The 26,227-nt window shown below is 41.6% G+C and overlaps 1 protein-coding gene across 31 annotated transcripts in view; it reads right to left on the bottom strand.

Annotated features, from left to right (window-relative positions):
- Positions 1 to 26,227, bottom strand: part of DTNA (dystrobrevin alpha) — a 351,246-nt gene that overhangs the window by 97,958 nt on the left and 227,061 nt on the right. For all 31 annotated transcript variants that reach the window (XR_015242529.1, XM_086682719.1, XM_086682721.1 and 28 more), the window contains one exon: positions 19,669 to 19,749. Coding sequence is in view for 30 of the 31 variants with exons in the window: in XM_086682719.1 (XP_086538845.1) it covers positions 19,669 to 19,749 (81 nt within the window). In the remaining variant the exon portion in view is untranslated. The remainder of the gene's footprint in view (positions 1 to 19,668; positions 19,750 to 26,227) is intronic.

Below are 26,227 nucleotides of genomic sequence, written 5' to 3'. Positions count from 1 at the left end.
CAAGAACAGCTTCTTGGCTACACTATTGACTAACTCATAGAACTTAAGTCATGGTTACTTTCACTAGTGTCGTCAAGAATTCCATTTCTATTTCTTCCCTGTTCATGCTCAAGCCTTGTTATAACACCCCAGAAAGCATTGCCACAATCAGGACAGTGATCGTCTCCATCCCAAAGGCTTCCTCTGGCTCCTTTTAATCCAGCCCACTCCTCACCCCAGGCAACCACAGATATACTTTCCAAAATGGTTTTCCAGGATTCTAGATAGCTGGAATCATGCAGTACGTACTTTTATTTTGTCTGGATCCTTTTACTTGGTATAATTACTTTGAGAGTCATCCGCGTTGTTGCATGTATTAATAGTTTGTTCCTTAATATTGTTGAATAGCATTCTGTTCGTGGATAGATCGCAATTTGGTTTTCAACTCACCTGTTGATAGACACTTGAGTTGTTTCAGTTTGGGGTTATTATGAATGAAGTTGCTATGAACAGCCACGTACAAATGTTTGTATAGACATAAGCTCCATTTCTCTTGGTAAATACTTGGAAATGAAATGGGCTAGGTTGTATGGTTGGTATATGTTGAATGTTTGAGAAACTCCCCAGGTGTGTTCCGATATAGTCGTGGTATTTCACATCTACATCAACAACGTATGAGAATTCCAGTGTCCCCACAACTTCGCCATATTTAAGGTTCACTTTTCATCATGCTTTTGCTCTTGAAACTGAGTATGTTGTCTTTCTCAATGAAATACACACTTAGGTTTCAGTTCCTGAAAAATGTGCCCTCCACGTATGCATTTCTACTTACTCGTAAGTTTTAGTTTCCTGCTTCTTTACTCATTTCTGACACTATATTAAAAAAACACTAACATGTATTGAACTTCTGGACTTGGGAGTCCAAATGAGCACTGGACTTGAAGTCCAAAGACCGAGGTCTAAATACAGCCCTTCTACTTCAAGTGCATGCCCTCATAGCCTTGAAGACATAGAGCTTCATTGTCCCCATCTGCAGAGTGAGGACAGTGCTCCTTACATGGGAAAAATCATGAAGTCAAAAGTGGTAATGCCTGACACACAGGACAATATGTTGCACTTGAACAAAGGTACAATGTGAATCATGTAAAACTAAAAAAAAAACCAGAATAAAACAACTTTCCAGCATATCTCTTATTTGGAACAGAAGAATACAAATCACTTTCTAACTGAAATACTTACATATCTATTAGGTTTGGATAAATTCAGACTTATGGGATTCCAAATTTATAACCTTCTCTGTATGTCCTACAAGGAAATTATTTGTATTTCTTAATGCTATTTATCCAATTTTTCAAGTCAGCATCCAAGGTACTTCCAGGTAGACGGCATCTACAAGTTTTTGTTTGTTTGTTTGTTTGTTTAATTAACTTCTTGAGGAATTAAATTAATTTCTGCAGGAACTGGGTTCCTATAATTATTCCCTTTATGTTTGATGTACAGATCCTCTGGATCTAGTCCTTGGGGATACGTCTGGGTGCAGGATGCAAAGATGTTGTTCCTGCCTCAAGGAACTAACAGGTGGGGATTTGGACACGATTCACAATTACACAGATAATCAGAAATGATGACCTGTTGTGGTGGACAGGGTGCTACATACAAAATGGGATTATGAGATGGTCGTGAAGGGCCCAGAGGAATAAGATAAGGCTGGAGGAGTACTGTGGCTACGGCAAATCTTTTGGCCTTTACACTAAAAGTATGAAGACACAGGTGTTAAATAGAGTGACACGCTCAGAAATGCAGCTGAAAACTATCATTTCGGACAGTAAGGGCAGAAAGCAATGGAGGTGGGCAGGCATGCACGGGGGAAGTGGCTGGAGCCTGTTACCGTCATCCCAGCAGAGATGATGGTCTTTTTGCATAGGGATGGCGGTACACAGAAAACTGGAATCATGCACACTATAATACTTATTTTCCAAGAGTGGCAAAAGACACAGATTTTGCAGTCACAAAGATTGAAGTTTCACCCCTGGCTCTACTAATAATCATAAAACTGTGGGCACGTTACTCCTCCTCTATATACTTTACGGTTTCCTTTCTAGAAATGAGGAGAATACCATCCAGAGACAGTTATAGCGAGGAGAAAAGAGAATGTATACACAGGTGCTGGTCACAGAGCTTGGCACATAGGTGCTCAACAAATGATAACTACTAGTGTTAAGATAATTAAACACCTTCTGATCTATGCTACGCCATTATATCTGATAAATGCTACGCCATTATCAACTTACAAGGTCTGTGAATCCAAACCCAACTTTCAGCCCAGTGCCCCCAAATTCGATAAGTTAATTAACATGTAATTTTGAGCATATATCGTGTTGGCCATACAAAAGAAGGCCAAACTACATCTCAGCCCCAAAGACAGATAATATTTAGTTTAACTGTCGTTACGTTCTCAGTTAGTGGAGTTTGAATCGGTTTTACCGTGTTTGATAATTAGAGACCTGGTGAGGAAGGCCCTCTTTCATAAAGACTTATCAGAAATTTTATTCCATTGGTAACTGCTTTGGGAGGTGCAGATTACAGTGCAGAATAGTGCAGGTTCCTGGACGGTAGGTTGGGTTTCGACTGGCTTCTCCTATCGACTATCCATGTGACCTTGAGCAAATCACTTAATGTCCTTAAGTTTCAGTTTCCACATCTGTAAGATGGGGACAACAAGAGCTGTTCCACTGCAGGGTTATTGGGGGGATCAAATGAGACAATCCATAGAAAGCACTTAACTCAGTGCTCAGTGCATAGAAGTATTTAATACCTATTAATTATTATTAAAAGGTATCACAAGCCTTCTGCTTAATGAAGTAGGAGCACTAAGAAATGTGCTAAGTTTAGAGTCATAAGGAAGCTATTAGGAAGTCTGTTTTAAAAGTCTGACAGTTGTATAAAGATGTTTACTCTTGAGCCATCAAAATCACTTTGGAAAATGGACATTTAGGTTTTGCAGTGATCACTGGATACCACTAGATGGCACTGTGCACACTTTGCTAAATAGCCATCAAGCTTTAACTGTCCGTCATAGAGCACCTGCTACTAGGCACAGACGAGACGAAGTGGGGTTTCCTCATCTATAAAACTGCATCCATTTTATACTAATATACTAGATAAGGCAACAGTTTGTATAATAAAATTATTTGGTTAACATTAACCATATCAAAAATAAACGTGTTCTTAACGGTAGTATTTAGTACTTCATAGAATCTTACAAATAATATTAATGTTAATTTTGGACATTATTAATACCTAAAAGTTTGTATTCATAAATAAATGGAAATATACAAAGCTTCAGCAGTTTGTTTTAAATTCAGGCAACTTAAGTAGAAAAGGGCTTGGTCAGAGGCAGGGGTGTGGGGGGAAGTGTTTGTATGTGGCTAGAGAGGAGTTTGCTATTCTCAAGTGATGTTTCTTATCTGTTTGCTGATGTTACACTATTTTTTTTTTTTTTTTAGGAAATGAACTTTTTTTTAAACACTTATTTGTTTTTTGAGAGACAGAGAGCATAAGCAGGGGAGGGGCAGAGAGAGAGAGTCACAGAATCTGAAGCAGGCTCCAGGCTCTGAGCGGTCAGCACAGAGCCCAATGCAGGGCTCGAACTCACTAGCTGTGAGATCATGACCTGAGCTGAAGTTGGAGGCCTAACTGACCGAGCCACCCAGGCGCCCCAGAAATGAACTCTTTAGCTCACTGTTAGCAATGACTTAAATCCAAGTATCTCTGGGAAAAGTGCAAAAATACCAAACTCATTTATATCTAGGTAGAAATGACTGATGTCATAAACTTTATTAGAAGTAGGAGAATCATATAAATAGGGTAAAAGATGGAAGAGAGGGTACAGAAAGAGTAGGAATATAAAAAAAAAACAACTTTAGGATGTAGTCTGTTTCATTATTTAGTCCAGGGCTGGCCTTACCTGGACCACATCACAGAGACTGGGTCCAGGTCAGTGAATCTAAGCACGACGCCTTTTTCTTTTTTTTTAAAGCATGTAGCGATCTCAAAATTCCCAAGCCCACATTATACCACTTACTGATTTCAAAATTTAGGAAGGTGGGAAAAGCGTTTCCTAAAGCTCTCCAGGTGATTCTGATAATCACAGACTTAGAAACCTTTAGGTGGCTTTCAAAGGGCTTCCAGCTGGGGAAGGTCAACAAACAATCATAGCGACTTAACTCTGGTCCTTTTGGTGTAGTGGCTTTCAACAATGGCTGCACACTGGAATCACCTACAAGGTTGTAAAATAGCTCCCTGGTGCTGCCTCAGCTGGTCCAGGACCATACTTAGAGTCACAAGGCATTAGGCTTATTAGAAATGCAGAATCTTAGGCCCCCACCCCAGAACCAGAAACTGCATTTTAACATCCCCAGGCAGTTTAAGGCATACTGGCAGTCAGTGGTTCTCTGTCCTTTGGCATTAAGACAGCCTGCTATGTTCTCATAGGTTGTGAAGTGTGTTACAAGGAGCTGATAACTATAAGTTAACTTATGCAGTTTAAGAATGATTTATGGGGTGCCTGGGTGGCTCAGTTACTTGAATGTCTGAGTCTTGATTTTGGCTCAGGTCATGATCCCAGGGTCATGGGATAGAGTCCCATGTTGGGCACTGCGCTGAGCATGGAGCCTGCTTGGGATTCTCTCTCTCTGTCCACCCCTCTCCCTGGTTCACACACACACACACACACACACACACACACACACACGCACACACACACACTCTCTCTCTCTCTCTCTCTCTCTCTCAAAAAAGAATGATTTCTATAATCATGTATATATACATTGTTTTAGAGGGGTTGTGATTCACTTCTATAAGAAGGTCACTCATTGCATCATGATGTGCTTTCTGGCCTGGGAGAAAAGTAAATTGCAGTTACGCTGGGAATTGATATAACCTGTTGATATACCACTGGGGATATATATATATATATATATATATATATATATGTATACACACACACACACACACACACACACACACCCTCTAGTGTGTAGACAGGTGTGTGTATGTGTGTATGTGTACGCTCATGCACATACCCTCTCAACCCCCACCCACCTTGCTTAAAGTGACGGTAACTGTTGTCTGAGGCTTTGTTAGGATTCGGTTTCCAATCTCTGAGACAAGCAGGTACAAGCAGGGAGAATTCTGATGTTGACTTACTCATCAAATCCCATCGCAAAGGGGGTAGGTTCTTTCTCCTGAAACCAATTCTTTCCTCCCCAGATCTAAGTTTCCTGACTTGCAGGAAAATTCCCCAGCAGGAATTTCCCATTGTGATCACTCTGTAGATTAGGAGAACCGAGTTCAGGTGCTTTTTCTGATTAGGTTATACTGCAGGTTTGAAGTGTCGAACTGTGTTCATTCACATAGTGGATTATTAAAATATGTTTGTAGGCTGATAGGAGAGTTCATTATGGAGATTCATTCACTTAGTTTTCCAATAAAATTCTGATGCCCTTAGCACTAAGAGGAGCACACATGGAAGCATTGAGTTTTTCCTAGGACAGCTCTCACATGCCAAGTCTCAGTATTCGAAATGCCAACTAGATTTAAGTAAGAATGCTTTCAAGGAGCCTCCCATGTGGGTCAGACTGCCACATGGGCAGGGTGTGAGGAGGTGGAGAGAAGAACATGTCCCCTTGTGAGTGTCAGGAACAACTTCAGGTTCCTCTCCAAACTCATTGTCTCGGCCAGGCGAAAACCAGCCTTCTATCTTAGCCTTCCATTAGAGAGACTAACAACTTCATTCATAAGTATTTATTCAGCCCTTATTATGTTTCAGTATTCTTCTGCATTCTAGAATTAGAGTGAAGAAGACAGGCAGGTCCCTGAGCACACAGAACTTACAGGTGGTGGAGAACAGAGGGACCCAGCAAGGAGCATGGCGTAGGCAACAACAATCTAGTTTCTCTTACAGAGAAAAATGGGCTTAGAGATCGTGGACTTGGATTCAAGTGTTTCTTCATGCACAACAGGAATAATAATATCAAACTTTCTTACAGGTGTTCTGGGGCACAACAGAAACTACATGGAAAAGAGTAAACTCTGAAGCACCATCTACAGTTTAGGCATTATTCTTATTTTTGAGAGAAAGCAGGCATTAACATTTACTTTCATATTCCGATAAAACTATAACCTCCCAATTCTTTCAATTCTTCGCTCCACTCTGTCAGTGATAAAGATGTTTGTCCCTTAATATAAGATTTCTTCTATAATTTCAGGTTTGTTTTTCTCTTTTTAAAAATGTTTCCTGGGGCGCCTGGGTGGCGCAGTCGGTTAAGCGTCCGACTTCAGCCAGGTCACGATCTCGCGGTCCGTGAGTTCGAGCCCCGCGTCGGGCTCTGGGCTGATGGCTCAGAGCCTGGAGCCTGTTTCCGATTCTGTGTCTCCCTCTCTCTCTGCCCCTCCCCCGTTCATGCTCTGTCTCTCTCTGTCCCCCAAAAAATAAATAAACGTTGAAAAAAAAAATGTTTCCTTTGTTTTTGAGAGAGAGAGAGAGAGTGTGCTAGTGGGGGAAAGGCAGAGAAAGAGGGAGACACAGAACCTGAAGCAGGCTCCAGGCTCTGAACTGTCAGCGCAGAGCCCAATGTGGGGCTCAAACTCCTGAGCCGTGAGATCATGACTTGAGCGGAAGTTGGACACTTAACTGAGCCACCCAGGTGCCCCTCAGGTTTGTTTTCCTCTTAACAGGTGTGATGATAGAAATCTGTAAGAGACTGTACCAGAGTGATGACTAGTTTAGTTGACTTCCAGATCAACTACTCATCTTGAAATTCAGAAAGCCTCAGCTCATGAGAAGAAAAGAATATGTCAATGTGTCACTAACTTATCATACGTCTATTGCACATACAGGCATTAACATACAGAGGGAGATGGCCATATGCTTATACATCCAGAGCTGGGAAAGGAAGCAAGAAATGAGATTCCATCACATTTTGAAAAGAAATGAAATCCAACCAATAATTTTAAAGATTCTACGATACATTATGCTTGATGTTAGAGGGGACTAAACAAAATACGAGAGCCTGGGATTCTAATTCCCATGGGAGAGACATGTTCAGATGGCCTAACCGAACATCAGGATGAGACACTCTGTCATCAAAGGGCCACATCCATAGAACAGATTAAAAAACAAAACAAAACAAAACACTACTGGAGTTCAAAATACAGTGATGCTATGCAGGCTGGAAACTTTGGAAAGGTGTAGAGGAGGAAGAGGTAGGGCTCGAGCTGGTTTCTGAATCACAGCAGGATCTGACACATAAAGATGAGTTGGGGAGGATACTCCGGGAAGAAGATGATCTAGCGACCGAGAGCAGAGAACAATGAAGGAAGAAGGCGCAACCAGGTCTTGCATTGACCTGACTGGGCCAGCACAGTTTACATGCTGAGTGTACTGGGAAGCAGGGTCTGTCACTTTGTAACCTTTCCTATTGTCCATTATTTGACACTTGTCTAATTTTTCAGTGAGCAAATAGATCGAGAATTTGCATCCCGTAAAGTTTCATACTAAGTTTCATTTTCAAAATACCTAATGTGAGCTAATTCCCATCCCTGTCTACAGCCAACCAGTCCAGTGGTGAAAATCAGAAGTGCTCTTTGGAGCAGCGAGTGCTTCTCGAACTGTGGCCCCCGATTCCACAGGTCTGGAGTTTGGCCAGGGTGTCCCCAGGTTTTGGCTGTTCCTTAGGTGATTTTGAAGAGCAAGGGTGTTTGGACCACTGCAAGGGAGCATGACTTAACGAGACAAGAGACAGGAAGAAGAGGAAATGGATGTCTTGAGCCAGGGGCATTCATATAAAAGGTATCACAAGAATCCCGGAAAAATTGTGGTCAGAAAGCCTTGTGCAAATTAGCCGGTCGTTAAGATTTTCTCAAGTAAACAATTTATTTTTATGTCCTATCAGGTCTTTGATCATGACAAAATACTGTTTAAAAAGCTAGTAGGGAAGAGAAATTCGGTTCAGCTGCATGCTTTGCCAGGGTCAACAAATGCATTTTCATGTGATTACACTGAAGATATTAGCCACCTTGACCAAACATGGAGTTGGGAAAGAAAATGTTAATAAAAGACAAGTTTTGTATTTGATTTCCATTCATGAGCCATGAGCTGCATCTTTCTAAAATATGAATCTGAACAGCATTTGAGTAGCTCACCAAATTATTTTATGCTTCCAAAGTCAACATCTTCCTTGCTCCCACAGTATACCTTTATCACCAAGATGGTTCTCTTTGCTAAGGATCCTTGGAGAGAATCATCATAGCTTACAAAGATCGCATTTTAGTTTTACTTTTAGTTTCCTGGGTAAGGTGCATGATAGAATAGAAAGGGCTTCAAGAAAAGGCCTACAACATATTTTTGGTGTAAAATCAAATAGGATATCATGCCAATCCTCAAAGGCCCTGGGAGTGCATCTACTGCCTATTAGGAAAAAGTATTCAGTTTTTCCTTAAATTGTGTTTGTAGACCAGCATCATTATTCAAAATGAGGTATAATAATTGTTGGCTCAATAGCTGTCATACTGTAAATTAAATTTAACTAAATTCAATTGAGCAAGCATTTATTAAGCCTATTATTTTCCAAAGTATTGTACCAATGACTGTAAAAATAATAAGAGAAAGTAAATGAAAAGAAAGATCTGAACAATAACTAATTTCTCACTGCCAGCGTTTAACTTCGTTCGGAATGTATTTAATAACTTTAGAAGCAAGAAGATTTAGTATCTTATCTCCTCTCTGGGTAGCCATTTTAGCCTTCACTACATGGTTTGTTTCTTAGATGTCCCTTTAGCATTCCCTACATTGTAGTGGCCCAGTTTGGGCTTTTACTGCCTTCTACTTAGATTTTTACAGTAAGACTTAGTCATCGTCAGTGTATGCCCTTTTCCATCTGCCCTAAGAAATGGTGTAAGTCCCAGCTCTGGCTATGCCAGGCTCCATTGCCTATCGAGTAAAATCCAAGCTTCTAAGCTTGAAACCAATGTTTGAACTCCAGTCTCCCAATCTTTAACCTCATTTCCTACTCATTTCCAGCTTTTTCCAAGAGTCTTATGACCCAGACATGTTGGGCTTCTTACAATTCCAGAATATGCCATTGGCTTTCTTGCACTGGCTTTATACTCTTCATCAGGTGCACTCTTCATTTGGCTGTCTTTCAAAGCATTACATACATGTGTGCCCGAGGAGGCCCCAATACCTTTATGTGGAACTATGCTCTCCCATGTGTTGCTCCTGGATAACGTCATATATCAGATCATTCACGACACTCTAACTTTCCCACAGTTATTAATGGACAGGCTGTTCCCTCCACTTTTTAAAAATATTTATCTATTTATTTTAAAAGAGAGAGAGAGGGAGAGCAAGAATTCCAAGCAGGCTCCACGCTGTCAGACACAAGCCCTGATGCAGGGCTTGAACCTACGAACTGTGAGATCACGACCTGAGCTGAAATCAAGAGTCGGACGCTCAATTGACTGAGCCACCCAGGTGTCCGTCTCCACCTTTTTTTGATAAGCCTTTGACTGAACTTTGGAAGAGAGGAGGGTCTCTGAAATGATGAACTAAATTTTATGGTTAGGGTCATGTATGCTTTTGGGGGAAAGGATCTGTGGCTTTCACCAATTCTCCCAAAGATACATGAGGAGAAAAGTTTAAGAACCACAGCACTAAATTATACTAACTTGAAGACATGTACTCTGTCTTGTTCATCTTTGTATTCCTCAGAGCTACTTGCATAATGCCTTGTTCAAACTGGGTGCTCACTAATGCTTAGTGAATGGAATGGGGTAGAGTGTCTACTCCGTTTGCCAGACCCTACATATAACCTCTAGAAGCTTTCCCTTTACTGCAGCATGTCAGGAAAGCTCAATGAGACTCATTGAGCATGACTTCCCACAGGACTTTCATTATTCCTTACACACTATGACTTGAACAGATGGCCAGAATCTCAGATGCCAGAGGCCACATTTCAAGAGAAAGAGCATCCACAAGGCTGGCAACCATGAGGAACAGTCTTCTTCTTTATAGCTCTCAGTTGCTCTCAGTGACCCTGCATCATGTGCCAATGCGGCCATGGTGAACACTAACAAAGCACACAGGGACACAGAAGAGCAGGTAAGGGGCAATCGGCAGGGAAGTGTCACTTTTTTTCTGCACTCACTCTGTACCATTTAAGTATATAATTAATTGTCTTTGTGCAATAGGAGTAAAAAATGGGACAGAAATTGAAAATGCATTCCATTCACCCATTCAGAAAATAGTTATGATTCAGTTTCCTAGTGCTTGGAAAATTGTTTGCAAGACACGTTAGCATTTGGGGTGAAGAGATCTCTAGATGGCTAATCAGCAGTACAGATTGTCTGCGGGTATCTTGAGTGAAGTTAATATGAGAAATGTATCCTTTTAAAATTTTTATTTAATTTTATTTTTTAAAAATATTTTAATGTTTATTTATTTATTTTTAAAGTTTTTTTTTTTAATGTTTATTTATTTTTGAGAGAGAGACAGAGACAGAGTGCAAGCAGGGGAGGAACAGAGAGAGAGAGAGAGAGAGAGAGAGAGACAGAATCCAAAGCAGGCTCCAGACTCCAAGCTGTGAGCACAGAGCCCGATGCGGGGCTTGAACTCATGAACCACGAGATCACAATCTGAGCCGAGGTCAGATGCTTAACCGACTGAGCCACGCAGGCACCCCTAATGTTTATTTACTTTTGAGAGAGAGAGAGAGAAAGAGATTGGGAGGGGCAGAGAGAGAGGGAGACAGGATCTGAAGCAGGCTCTAGGCTCTGAACTGTCAGCACAGAGACTGATGTGGGGCTCGAAATCATGGACTGCGAGATCGTGACTTGAGCCGAAGGCAGACGCTTAACCGACTGAGCCACCCAAGTGCCCTGAGAAATGTATCTTTTGAAAAAAAATCTTTTTTTTTTTTTTAATTTTTTTTTTCAACGTTTATTTATTTTTGGGACAGAGAGAGACAGAGCATGAACGGGGGAGGGGCAGAGAGAGAGGGAGACACAGAATCGGAAACAGGCTCCAGGCTCTGAGCCATCAGCCCAGAGCCTGACGCGGGGCTCGAACTCACGGACCGCGAGATCGTGACCTGGCTGAAGTCGGACGCTTAACCCTCTGCGCCACCCAGGCGCCCCAAAAAAAAATCTTTAAAAGGCAGTAGAAAACACTAATGAGGAAATGTCCAACACAGAAAACCAAGATACACAGGAGGCAATGTTTCAGACCCCTCTCTTGTATCTTTTCAAAACCTTGGCTCACCTTTTCTCCAGCCCCTGCAGAAGGAACCATCATGGCACAGACTTTGATCAGCTCAGGGCAGCTGCAACCAGACAGCACCTGGCCTCAGGCCCTTGCTCCATACCTTCAATGGAACACCTGGAACCTGCCTAGCACTCACACAAGTGTAACCCAGAAGCACGGGGGTATTAACACTTGTAGGCCCCTCTTGACCAATGCAGGACAGAGCAGCTAGATTAGTACTTCCTCCTTGTGTCCCCTGGCTGGAGAGTTCTGCGGCCTTTCAAAAGGTTCCTTAGAAATTCCTGCATTGTCTGTTGGCTTTCCTCCCTCGTTCCACTTCTGCTCTGGAATGGCAAATGAGCAGGCTTCCACAGAAGCCTTGTTGTGGAGTCTGCTTTCCGGAAAACACGGGCTAATGCGCTGATTCTAGCCAAGTCCCTATAACTGGTTGAACCCTTTCAGAAAATAAATGAGAAGAAAATGGTGATTCTGACCATGTTCAAAAACAGATTCTGATTCTGTGTGGTCAACATAACTTTTTGTCAACTTATCCTTTCCCACAATATGACATCACTTTCTTATTCAGCAGTGTTGGATTTGGGAATTAAAATGCATTATACTTGATCTTACAGTGAGGTTTATTATTCTTGAGAAACTAAGCTGCTCAGGGCTGATGCATTATTAGCTTTGTAGCAGGCTCAGTGGTCCATATGCTTGACCAACATTGCAGGACAGGCTCTCTGTTTACCATGGCATTTGGCTAATACTTGGAAGTTAGAAGCTGAGCTCTCAGATGATTTTACCTGGTGTTTATTCAGGGGAATCCACCTAACATCTCTTATGCTATGCTCTCCTCATCCGGAATGAACAGAACCTTACCGTTCCTGATTAAAAAGGAGGTCAAGTGGAATTCGTAGCCCAACACCATGAATGATCAAAAATAGCTAGACAATTTATTTCAAGAGCTACAGATATACTTGATTTCTTTAACCACCACACTTATAAGTAATTTTTTTTTCCCTCAGAAAATGACAGTTTGCTCAGGGGGCTGACAGGCTAGATATAAGCTTACATAGCGAAGTTTTACAGCGTATCTACTATTTGATACTCACAAAATCTGAAGATTTCTAAAAAATAGACCATATTATTAGATTCTAAACTTGAGGTTATTCTAATACTCTTCTAATACTAATTTATACACTAAGGAATATTATCATACGTCCCCCCCATGGTCTAGAATAATGCTTGGCATGCAGTACACCTCAGTCCACATTTGTTGGGTGAGTAAATAAATGAGTGACTGCTGGTGACACCAACAAAATGTGAACACAACCTCCTTGGTTTAGTTGTCATGGATCACAGGTGTGGTTATATGGGAGTGGCCACTATTCTATCCTTGTCCTCCTGACTGTCTTTGGTTTCATCTTAGTGTTTACCAGAGCCCCCAAGGTCCTGGGAGCCAGGCTGTGGGACAGCACCCTCTGGGGGGCCCTTCATTGCTCACTGGCTCTGGGCTGATCCAGTAGGTGCCCATGAACACAGCTTGGCCGACCATAAGGGAAGGCCATTGAGTCTTACTTGCTGGATGGGCCTGGGAAGCTTGAAAGGCATTCCTGTGCATGCATCACTCTTTCCCAACGGGCTGGGGCATTTAAAGATGAGGTTCTTTCCTAAACTGCTAGTGCAAAAGTGTTCGGTTGTCCTGATTTCCTGGTATAATGCAGAAGCGGGAGAAAGGGAAGAAGCTGCTTTAATTAAACCCATATCACATGCACCAGAGCCTTAAAGGCATAGCTTTGTGTCTACCAGAAGTGTGCTCTAATTAAGAGGAAATGACTTTGCCATAGGTCCAGGGTGCCCGGAAAGAAGCTGGGTCTTCATCCAGGGTGCCTGGAAAGGGGCAGGTTCTTCCGTGCAGGGTGCCTGGAGAGGGGCTGGTTCTCCACTGCCATATCACACAGGCATCTTGAATGGTCTTATGTTCTGCTGTCCCCACCAGCTTCGCCCCAGGGAACTTTTAGGAATGCAGTATTCTAGCGCGATGTCCTTCTCTTTATTCTAAACAAGTGTCTAGAAAGAATTTCATCAAGAATGAAAATATGTATCCAAATCACTTGGAACACAGATAATTATGCTCCAAGGTTTTGCCATCTGCCACTTATTTCCCTAATTGAACATTCCTGCTCTTCCTTGTGACTCTTTGACAGGAAAGAGTCGTATCTCTCGCCTTCAGACATACCTCTTTTGGGATCTGTTCCTATTGCTTGAGATTTTACTTTGAACTTTGGTTTTTCACCCAAGGCTGTCTATGTCATTACCTGGAAAGCAGAAAAGTCCATGATCTTGGGCAGTGTGGTAGGCAGAACCCTAAGATGCCCCCTTCCTCTTCATACCTCCCTGGACAAGATTCCTGGTCCTCAGTGTTGATATACCTTCTCCATTGTTTAAGCAAATGCTTATTCAGTTACTGCTGTGAAGGGATTTTGCAGATGCAATTAAGGTCTCAAATCAGTTGACCTTAAGATAAGGAGATCTTCTGGGTGAGCCTGACCTAATCACTTGAGTCTTTTATTTTTTTATTATTTTTAATGTTTATTTTTGAGAGAGAGAGAGAGAGATGAGAGCGTGTGATTTGGGCATAGAGAGAGGGAGACACAGGATCTGAAAGAGGCTCTGTGTTGTCAGTGCAGAGCCCGAAGCGGGGCTCAAACTCATGAACCAGGAGATCAACACCTGAACTGAAATCAAGAGTCGGACGCTTAATGGACTGAGCCACTCAGGCGCACCCATAAGTCTTTTAAAAGAGGAGCGTTTTCTCTGGCTGATCCCAGAGGAGGAAGTCAGAGAGACCCACTCTACCTGGCATTGAAGTAGAAGCAAATATCTATGGGGCCACGTGGCAGGGAAGGCAGGCGGCTTGTAGCCTGCTGGGAATGGTCCCCAGCTGACTGTCCACAGGAGTGGAGACCTCAATCCTTCAACCATAAGGAAATGAATTCTGCCAACAGCCAGTTCACTCAGAAGAGAGCCACAGATCCTGTGAGACCCTAGGCTGTGTTTGATTTCTGACCTACGGAAAGCGGAAAGAGTAAGATAGTAAATGTGTGTTGTATTAAGTTGCTAAGTATGGGGTCATTTGTTATGTAATGATAGAAAACTGGTACAGGCCACCAAAATCCCACATACTTAAGAATATGGCAGGGAGGAAGAATATGCTGGCACACCCAATCAAAGAAAAACGAATGGGGTATTAGTATTTATTTCTAAAAACATATGTAAAGCCTACTCCTGAAGCATAAGACTAGTCAGTTGGCTGGTGAAAAGTGAATCTAGTGAAGCATACTCATTCACTCATAGGAGAATATTTATTCAGGACCCACCGCATATATAGCACTCACATGGGTTAATTTCACAGTGACAGAGAAGCCATTAGGTAAACCGGGGTCTGCATTTTGTTGTTGTTGTTGTTGTTCTAGAAACCCTGAAAGAAATTTAGAGCTATTAAAGGCAAAGCATGTGTTCTAACTTTAAATTATAACCGGATGAAGAATACTTATAAAAATGTTTCTTTTATTAGAGGGAAGACATTTGAGAAGCTCTGAAAGCTCAGATACTAATATATACCTTTCCTCTTTTCCTTTTAAGTGAAATTTTAATTAAATTTTAGCTGATATGAGTGACAAAAGGAAAATTCAGACTGTGACCAGAAGAACTAAAGGAAAGTGCCTCCGTACTTTTGTTTCTACTATTAAACAGGAGGGATTTGAGATTTCTGATTTATTTCTCTCATTCCCTTTTATTGTTCATGAACTTAAGGCTGCGTTCCATTGACTCCAAAGTAATTTCTGAAAAATGATCTGCTGACATTACAGGGTATCTGGATCATTAACCATGTCAGCGCTGACCGAGGAAATAATGTTCTGGCAGAAAATAGTTATTTGTTTAAAACAAAGGCTGAGAATGTTGCCATTTCACACATCCTTATGCCTACATGGCATACAGGGTATTTATTTTTGTGGAAAGTTCTTAGGAAACCCAGAAGTTAAAGAGAAGGCTGTTGATTAGAAAGCAGTATTAGGAATAGTATGCATATTCTCCATTCAGTCCTATTCCTCCTAGAAAATAAGATTGCCAACTTGCTGCCCCCTAATTTTTAGGGGTACAAATTCCTTTGTTCCATTAGGGAATGTGCTAGTCATGGCACGGGGAGGGAGGGTATGACAGTGTGCAAAGATGAAGGGTAAGGGAAAGAAGCTGACTTAAAAATAGATCCCATGGAGGAAAGTTGAAGGAATAAAGAATCTTCTGCTTGAAAAAAGAAAAGATGGGGGCGCCTGGGTGGCTCAGTCAGTTAAGTGTCCAGCTCTCGGTTTTGGCTCAGGTCATGATCTCATGGTTTGTGAGTTTGAGCCCTGCATTGGGCTCTGTGCTAGCGTGGAGCCTGCTTAGGATTCTCTCTCTCTCCCTTTCTCTCTGCCCCTCCCCTGCTCGTGCTGTCTCTGTCTCTCTCAAAAATAAATAAACTTGAAAAAGGAGAAAAAGAAAACAGAAAAGATGGTTTCTCACAATTTTTGTTTTCTTTTCTTTTTAATGTTTTTTTTTTGAGACACACACACACACAGCCACGCACACACACACACACACAGCAGAGCAGTGGAGGGGCAGAGAGAGAGGGAGACACAGACTCTGAAGCAGGCTCCAGGCTCTGAGCTGTCAGCACAGAGCCCGATGTGGGGCTTGAACTCATCAACTGTGAGATTATGATCTGAGCCAAAGTCGGCTGCTCAACCGACTGAGTCACCCAGGTGCCCCACAATTTTCCTTTTATAACAGAGGTTGGTAAATATCTTTGTGTGTGGACAATGGGGCACTACTGTATTACATAGTAATATTATGTAGATTTTACGATGGCATATATATAATAAGAGAAAAATTTATACAATGATGAAATTAAAAATACAATAATGGAGTGCGATTTTTTTTTAATGCTTGTCTGCCAACGAGAAGACTGGAATTTTTGTGGGGAGGGATAACATTTTGCTTAACAGGGATTATAAGTAGCATTCCCTATTCTAAAATTATTAAAAATATTCATCTGTAAAAACTCCTATTTCACAGTCTAGACAAAAGTTAGGGCTGCATTTAGTGCACAGGCTACAGTTTTCAGCCTTTTATAATGGAGGCTTTTTAGAATCCTGGGAACCAGTTATTCTCAGCATCCATCAGGAATTGTATTAAAGGGAATGAACATGAATGGCAGTGATAGGAATCAGTGTTCTATATGGGAAACCATAAAGAGAGTAGGCAAGGGCTGTGGGGACAGAAATACAGGGAATTAACTAACCCTTCTGATATCTGAGATCAGATAGAAAACAAATCTCTTAAAAGTCTATATCCAGACAATATTTTTTTGTAGGCGATGACTTCACAAGGGTCAGTTTTTATGCTTTTCACCTCTATCATGTAGTTTGTAAGTTTAGTTTCGTTAATATACAAAATCAATTTTACCTGTAAATAAGGTCTGGACTGAAAAATAACCTGTTCTCCACCAAAGTCCATTGATTTCTACGAAGTAAATGCTATGTAAGAATTTCCAATAAAGCGATGTACTTACAAACACACTACCTGGACTTTTTGTTCTTATTGATTTCATTGTAGAGTAAAACTCCACTACAAAGTACAATATTTATGGTGGATTATGTTTTATTGCAGACGAAAATGACCTTCCTCTAAGGGGGGTAGGTTCAACGTTGACTGATATTATGTCACATAAACATCAGGTCCTGGTTATCTTAAAAAGAAGGCTCTACCTTTAAGATAAAACAGACTCAGCTGTGTTAGCATTTTGCAAGCCCCTCAAGATCACAACTGTTATATTTACTGTCAGGAAGGAAAACTCAGCAAACACATATTGTACATGCATACAATGCTTCTGCTCAAGGTGGAAATGATTTTATAAAGCAGCTTCGTTTAGCATCCAAAACCTGCTCATTTCTCTTCCTTAAGCCTTAGTTTTGTATAGTTTGTATAGAACGTAATTTTTTTCTCATCTAAAATAGATGAAGTTTGTCAGGCATAACACTTCCCCGTGTAATGTCCACTAACTCTTTAAGAACTAGGCTAGATGTCTCCCTCTGCAGGGAACTCCTCTTACTGGCCCTCACACCCAGGTAGGGCACTGCTTCCCTGGTGCTCCCACAACACTGCACACATATCCCTACCATTACACTTTCACACTGAGTTAGGAGTCTGTTTAAAATTCCATCCACCCAGTTAGACTTGGGGCAACTTTAAGGCAGAGAGCGTGTCTTACTCACATTGCTTCATCCCGGGCACCTAAGCATGGTGCTGAACACACAGGAGGAGCTCGTTATAAGCTTTCTAAATTAAAAGGTAAATGAATGGGTGCACTGAGAGTCAACTGGGCAGGTATGAAAGTTCTATTTCCACCCAGGGATGGACTAGCACTGTTTTCCCCGAGATCAATGTGACAATGACATGATGCTGGATGCAGGATAAGGATGAAGACCAGAAAAGAATAGGTAGAGGAAAAGGAGATGCCCCAGGAATGAGAAAGGGCCATGACCTGAGAGCAGCAGGAAAGCAATGTCACCCCAGGGTGGCAGGAGCCAGTTAGGGCCTTTGTGATGTTGGCTGCAGGGGTGGTTGTCAAATCACGATTCTTTTTTTCTTCTCTCTCTCCCTCCCTCCCATCCCCCTCTCCCTCCCTCTTTCCCTTCCCCATCTTCCTTCCTTCCTTCCTTCCTTCCTTCCTTCCTTCCTTCCTTCCTTCCTTCCTTCCTTCTCATTATTTACTTTTTAGTTCACCCCTATGATTTTGTAATACCTTTTTGCAATTTCCCGTCTCTGCTGAAAGACCTGATGAAACTCTGCTTGGCAAAGCTCTGAGGACAGAATTCTTGTCCCTGCTCCTTCTCCTCACCCTTCTATTTTAAGGACCATTGAGTGGTAATGAGGAAATCACATGGGAGGATTCTATCACTTTTTCATTGCTGAAAACATGGAGATTTTTCCTTGTGTTTTAATATGGGTGGTGGGGTTGAGGAGGTGGGGGGGAGAAAAGCTTTTCTTTAATGTGAGCCTCTTCCTTGTCCTCAAAAGACCTTTTATAGACTCATCAGTGCCCAGGGCTGCAAGGACATCCACGAATTCCTTCCTCCATCTGTAGTGTGCAGTGTTCTTCTCATTGTCTCCCCACTTTCTTTTTTTTTTTTTTAATTGGTTTAGCTTCCTGAAAGGAGTCAAACATGTCTTCAATATTTTGCTGATCTGTTTTTACTCCTTTGTCATCCTGCCCCAAACTTCAGCCCCGTGTCCAGCCACTGAGGCTGAGGAATAAGCTGTAGACGAGCAACTCGAAGACCAAATACACATTGCCCACGCCATTAGTAACGATTTGCTGTAAGCCAGGAAGCCTGGGGCTGGGGCTGGCCTGCCCAGGGCCCCCAAGAAACACCTGCTGGAGACTCGGGGAGGGTAGAGTTGTGGAAACGGCTGGTTTCTACGTTCAATGTTCGTAATCCCTAGGCCACTTATTCAAAACTGTGTATGTACTCAGGGGAACATTACGGTATTCATTTTTCTAATCCATTCAATACTAATTAGAAAATAAGAACAGTTATTAATTTTTACAGCAGACAGTTTACAAAAAGAAAAGAGTAAGTTCATGTACAGGAAATATGAGGCGATTTTTCTCTCCAACAGAAAATGGATGGGGTGTGATATGATGGAAGCGACGGTGCAGCAGAAGATGTAAAGGGCTCGCTGTGATTAGTGATCTAGCTGGCCGCTGACATTTGAAAATTTGGGAAAAAGATGAAGCAAGTCCCTTTGTTTCTTAAAATATTACTGCCTCTTCTCTTCCTGTTGTCTGATGTAGGCAAATGTAGTCAATACTCTGAAACAAAGTGCTAATTTTGTAGCTTCAGAAAGAAAATCCTATGTTTTCCAGGAGCTTGTAAACATTCTCCTATACTTGCAAAGGACACACAAATACAAAGAGGACTTCATATTCAATATTTTATAAAGTTCTTGGAAGCCATTTTGATGGCACAGCATCGACACTACCAAGGCTACAGAAGAGAAGAAAAATATCCACCCAGATTTAAACCATTCCAAGGACAGGAAGTTGGACACATCTAGAGCCTTATCCATTTCAACACTTCAGCCGTTGAGAGCAGCAATTCAGCCTTCAGAATTACTTACGAATAGTCTCTCTACCTTTTGCGTATCATAGTCCTCTTTTTATTGTTGTATAAACATATTTTTTTATCAACACTTAGGAGAAAAACAGTTTTAATAAACTATAACAAATGTAAACGATAGGATTCATGAGGGTAATTAGTCCAAACAACTGGCATACTTACAGTTGCATTTCTTCTGCACAAACCTAAGCTTGCATGCTGTTCTGTAGGTGGAGAGTCGGATACGATCCAGATCTTGAGCCCCTGGTGGGGGGGAGAAACGTCCACATATGGTATGCCATGTGTGTGGAAAGGGATTTATAATATTTACAGAGAAAGCAACTACAGATATAACCCATTCACTTAATTTGATTTTTACCTTTATTAGAACACAAACACAACTTTAAGACTTGAAAAGGTCTGGCCTCACACCCCTCAAACACTAGGGGAAAAGAACACAAGTATCCAACACGGGAGATGAGGTTGTCAACCATGTTTGTGGGCCAAGGAACACAGCCTCAGCCCTGCGGTGTCTGCCGCTTCTGAGAACAATCTAGTCAAGCTGTGACTTAACCAGCAAGATGACAGCACTATCATCCAATAACCATTGTAGATGCGCGGTGATTGGTCATCAGAATACGGCTGTGAGGTGAGTACTTGCTGAAAGCTGGGCCTCTTTGCTGTGTGACTAATTGCTTTTAGAAACCTCAGTTTTCTCATCTGGAAGATGGGGGTGATGATACTACTACTAATTATTTTACAAAATTATAAGGATACATGAGTGACTATAATTAAGCACAGAGGGCACTGCCTGGCACGTAGTTCGAGCTGTGTAAGTATTCATTAGTATTACTAGGGTCTATCCTGCAAACCTGCCTGTCAACCTCACAGGAGACTTTCTAAAAACAACCACTACTCTTTTTTATACCGGAGCTTCCGTTTCCTCTCTAACATAGAGGTACGTGTTCCCCATATTCTTCAACTACTTTCCTCATTCTACTCTTTCTCTCAAGAATCCAGCATGGTTTCTGATGCTCACAGCACCAGGTCTGAACGTTCTGCTCAGAATCCAAGCTCTTCCCATGCCACCTACCCAACGGTATTTCCCACCACCCTCTACCCAGGACCTCTGCCCGGCTTGGGCGAGTCTCCACACAATGCCCTGCAGATGGGCTCTTTGTCCCATTCACACCAGAGATCCTGGTGGTCCTCCCACCCTTCTCTGAATGGGCTCATCTCTAGACTGTGTCTAAGACAAAACAGACTTTCAACAAATGTCTGTTCTTTTCTGCTTCTCAATATTTGGCATTCGTTAAGCCCTGTTTATGGTTCATAACAGATATAAAGGCAGAGAGCTATTTTTGACATATATTGAACTTCACCAGTAAAAGTGCTACACGAATGCTTCAAAATATAATAGGGCAGCAAGTAAATGAGCTGGCCTAGAAGTAATTATATTGGGAGGCCAATTAAGTGCTTTTCTAATCAAACTCGGGATGAATTAGCACGTGTCCTGCACTGAGAGCATCAACATTCCCTTGATTCAAACTGATCTCTTTAGATTCATTCACAAATGATACCAATACTCCTATTGCTTTATAGTTTTATAAGGCAGATCATTAAACATTCATTCTTATGAGAGTTGATTACTTGACAAACAGGCTCATTGATACTGAGTTCCTGAAGAACCAAAGAGAGAGGGCTTAACCCTCACCCAGTGCAGGAATTCTCCTAAACGGAGAATGTTCTCAAGAGCGGGACAGGTAGACAATGGCCATAGAAGATTATTTCCAATGACAGGAATGATTATCACTTGTGAAAATAAATGAGCTTTAGAGTCAGTAAACCTTAATCTGTCATTTCCCAGTTATGTGAACTTTGACAAGTTTTTACTTGGTCTCTGATTTCTTCATGTGTATGGAGATAACAGCATCAGCTTTACCAGCTGGTAACCTCTGAAGCTTGTATATAGTGAGCACCTACTAGCAGGTGGGACTCCTAAAAAGGTTTCCTGTACATTTCCTTAGCAACAATAAGTGATAGAAATTTCTTTTTTATATTTGAGCTTTAATTTGCCTCCTGATAAGTTCAATCCACTTGATGTGATTTCCCTTCTGGAGACACAGAAGCTTTGCTTCTAGCCACTTGATAATTTGCACATTGGGAAGCACCTTGATTAGCATCTTCATTACCATCTGAAGGCTATGTAGAAAAGCCCCTGCCGTTGAGGAGTTTAAAGTTTGGCGGGGGGCATAACCTCTTGACCTTTTGACATTGGAGCCGTTCAACTCCATAACCATTGCAAGCACAATGTCTATCACAGAGTGAGGCCTACAATAGGGCTTCAATACGTGGATGTTGCTATCATTCTCTATTACCATCAGACAGTTTTGAGACCTTCATCCATTCTGGTCCTTCTGCTCTATGGCTGGCTCGTATCTCATTGAAGTGAGATATACAAAATTAACCCAAATTTGCCTCCTCTGTATAGAATATATAGAAAGCAATCATGACCAGTTTTGATAGGGACAATTATGAGTGCAATTATTTTTTTTTTTTATTTTACAGAGAGAGAGAGAGAAAATGTGAGAGAGGGGCAGAAGGAGAGAGAGAGAGACAGACAGAGAGAGAGAGAATTTTAAGCAGGCTCCATGCTCAACACGGAGCCTGATGTTGGGCTCGATCCCAAGACCTCAGGTTCATGACCTGAGCCAAAATCAAGAGCTGGGACGCTCAACTGACTGAGCCACCCAGGCACCCCACGAATGCAATTTTAAAAAATAAATGGCTCGTTCCTCTAGTTCTTTTCATTAAAAAGCTGAAAAAAATCATATGTATTTACATATGATCACATCTTTTCTATTTTCTACTTAAATGCTTATTTGGGGGCGCCTGGGTGGCGCAGTCGGTTAAGCATCCGACTTCAGCCAGGTCACGATCTCGCGGTCCGTGAGTTTGAGCCCCGCGTCAGGCTCTGGGCTGATGGCTCAGAGCCTGGAGCCTGTTTCCCATTCTGTGTCTCCCTCTCTCTCTGCCCCTCCCCCGTTCATGCTCTGTCTCTCTCTATCCCAAAAATAAATAAACGTTGAAAAAAAAAAATGCTTATTTGGAGGCTGAAGATAGGACTTCATATTTATCTGGTTAGTTTCTTTTAATTTTTATCTCATGCTTGTAATTGTTCTGATAGTTTTAAAATTTTTGATTTTGCCACTGGGATTTCCAAGGGCCTTCCCAGTTTTGTGTCCTCTGTAAATCTGAGAGGCTCATTTAGAAACTTAATTCTCTAGGGTTCTGGATAACCAGAGACAGAGAGACTATCAGAAATACCTGAACACTAAATCTGCCTTTTTCCCTGATGAGGATGTACTTTTACTGATGCTGAGCTTGGCTCAACAGTCAAGAGAGTCTCAGTATCTGAAAATAATCCTTTAAAAGAAGACATTAGGGACACAGATTAGTTGCGTGAGTTCTTTAAGAATAATGATAATCCGCAGGTATAAAAGGGCTGTGATGCAGCAGACAATTAAATGTCTTAGTTCCAGCAAAACTTTATCCTCTGAGGACAGAAATACTAGCTCCTCTGCACCTCCCTCTCATAGAGGCTCTAGGGGCAATTTGGCAAAGGTGCACCTCTCCTACATGTAGTAATGATGATGCTTAGGGACGGGAGTGCACTGACTGTTCTCCCCTGCCCTATCATGATGTGGACTTAACTGACCCTCTTTTTGTTCAAGAATCAGGAAGGGGTCTGAGGGTCTCTAGATGTTTCCTATTTGTAGAAGTTCTTCCTGGCTGAAGTTCAAAGGGGATGCACATTGCACAGACCATGTAAGTGGCAACCACAGGATCCATCTGGATTCTGGGACCCGAAAACGCTGAGCTGAGACATGCTGCACAGGCTCTTGCTCTGCTTATCCCCCTTGTTTAAAATATTTATTTGTCCCACCCCCAATAAACCAGAAACTTAATTCAGTTTTACATGGGTAGTCTCTTCTTGAAAGTCTATAAGTTTGTAGTTTGCCTTGGGAGTAGTTGCAGGTCTTCTGTGTCCAAGTTATTGGTTAAAACCAAGCACCTGAACAGGGCCACACATAGACTCTTCTAGTATGCTACTAGAGGCTGCCTTCCAAGTTGATTGACCCATTGCTTATTCCTGCAGATATGGTCACAACACCACCTATAAATCAACCTAATTGTATGGCAAACTGACTCACATCTCCAACACATGCACAACATAAGAGCCTTTGTCAGTATCTTGTTGAATTAAGGTTCATTTTTATGCTATCGTATTTTCCTGAGCTAGCAGTCTAGGAGCCTTATTAAAAAGGGAAATTAGCTGACTTAATTCCTTTATAAAAAAGATAGAATTTGAATAAATGCATAAAGAAGTCAATAGAGCAATCCTTGTTCTTAGCATGTTGAAATGTCTAGGATTAGCACTATATTTTTTCCATGACCTGAAAATGAATCCATCTTATCATAAAACCTACAAGTTCATACCCTGGACTCTCAAGAAGCCATATTCTTCCTTCTTAATAAAAAATGAGTATAGCATTTCCCTATTTTTAATTTTTTTGCAATGGTCTAATTATTTCTGAAAAAAATGGATGATATTTTTCCCTGTATTATTGCATCACTGGGATATAATTCTTTAAAACATGCAGATTCAACTCATTTAAATAATACCTTAGATTTGCTTCATAATTATACAGAAGGGACTGGGGCTAAATAATTAAGGGCAGAGATGAATATTACTGTCTCCACTTCTTTATATATTTGAAACTTTTCATAATGAACATTTAAAGCTAATCCACTTAAGGCAATTTGATGCTCTTGTATCTTGTCTTCCAATCTCTCATATCCACGTCATACTTGGAAGAAAGTGATAAAGACAAAAACAAAGATGCAGTTAAGAAATTCTGATTGATCACACTGTTATCTCCTACAAATCCTGTTTTTCCTTTCTTTTGTTCTTCCTTTCAAGATTTTTCTCTGCTCTTCCTCTATGTCCTTCCTTTCCTCCTTCTCTCCCTCTCTTCCTTCCTCCTACCTCTTACATTCTTTCCCTCCATTCGTCCATCTATCTATTTATCCAACCAACCAACCAACCAACCAACCAACCAACCAACCAACCAACCAACCTATCTTACCTACTTCTTGGCTTTAGTTTTATTACATTCTAATAATTTTTAAAATTTTTGTAATTATTTGTTTTGAGAGACAGACACAGTGTGAATGGGGGAAGGGCAGAGAGTGAGGGAGACAGAATCCGAAGCAGACTCTAGGCTCTGAGCTGTCGGCAAGAGCCCGACGTGGGGCTTGAACCCATGAACCATGAGATCATGACCTGAGCTGAAGTCCGACACTTAATCGACTGAGCCACCCAGGTGCCCCTAGTTTTATTACATTCTAAATAGTTTCACACAATTAAAGTATATTTTGCCTTTCATGTTTTGATAGCTCATTATAAAGCCTTTTATAAAGTCATTAAGATAATTAAATATCTCATTCATTTTTCAAATTTGCTCAACAAATATTTACAGAATAAAGATGAAGCCTATGAAGATTCCATGTCTGAACTCTTCCATGCTTGCTGATTGTGTGTGTGTGTGTGTGTGTGTGTGTGTGTGAAGTAGAGAGAGAGTGAGAGAGAGGTAAAGGAGCTAGGGGGTCAAGGATAATGGTCAAATTTCTCTCTTAGGACACTTAGTGGGGTGGGGAGGCCCTCTCTGAGCCAAGGTACAAACAGGAGGCATAGGTTTGCAGGTGCGTGAATGCAGAGTTCAGTTTTGGGCTTACATGGATTGAGATGCTTGTGGATGTCCAAGTGGAGATATCAGCGGCAGTTGGAGATATAGATATGGAACTCCTGACTATGGCATACATTCTCAGAATTACCAACAAACATAAAATGTAGCAATTTGTCTTAACTGGGCCAAGACTGGGAATATTCTTCCAAGAGAAGTCTCTGCATACAGCCATGGGCACTGTTAGTGGAATAAATGGTGAGCCCACCTCAAGTTGTTTCATTAGTAGAAGCCTTGACAGTGAGGAAGCAAGGCTGGAGGGACACTGACTTTATATGCTGACTATTCTGGATAAGATGGTTCAGGAGAACATGGATGTGGTTTTGAAGGACTCCTTGAAACTTGGGAGCCATGACAATAAAGGTGAAGCCTTGAGAGAAAGTAAAATTGTATATGGAGGGAATTGTTCAAGAACAAAGCTTTGGTATGATCTGGCTTCAGGGTGTCTGGGATCTGCTAAGAGACAGAAAAAGAGAACGGCAGTGGTCAAAAACAGCAGGAGACCAGACTTGGGTGGTGACATCAGAGAGTATTTCCAGGATGGTGACCCATGGTATTAACATCTTAAAGAGGCTGAAGAGCAAGAGAAATGAAGAAGCAAGTGGAAATAGTCCCTGTACCCACCATGGCCTATAGTGGTGTGTATGGTGGGCTCATAGCAGTGGGCTCATTCGTGTCATTGTTTTCAATTTTTGAAATCAATTTTCCTAAAAGTCACAGTGTGCATTGCAAAATCATGCTGTAGGTTCCATTCCCATTAGCCACGTGCTGACTTGTAGTCCACTTCCTGAAGAACTATCTGCCTTTGAAGGATTCGGGTGTTTTCCAAGTACCTACACTTGCCTCCCTTTGATTTTCCATCCCCCCTCTGTGCAGAGGCCAGTGGTATCATTGTGATTTCTCCTCAGGCCTTTCCTTATCCTGTTAGATAGCCT

This window comes from Puma concolor, chromosome D3 (assembly GCF_028749965.1).
Source record: "Puma concolor isolate L17-30 chromosome D3, mPumCon1.1.hap2, whole genome shotgun sequence".
Taxonomy (NCBI): Eukaryota; Metazoa; Chordata; class Mammalia; order Carnivora; family Felidae; genus Puma; species Puma concolor.
This window is presented reverse-complemented; position numbering and strand designations above follow the sequence as displayed.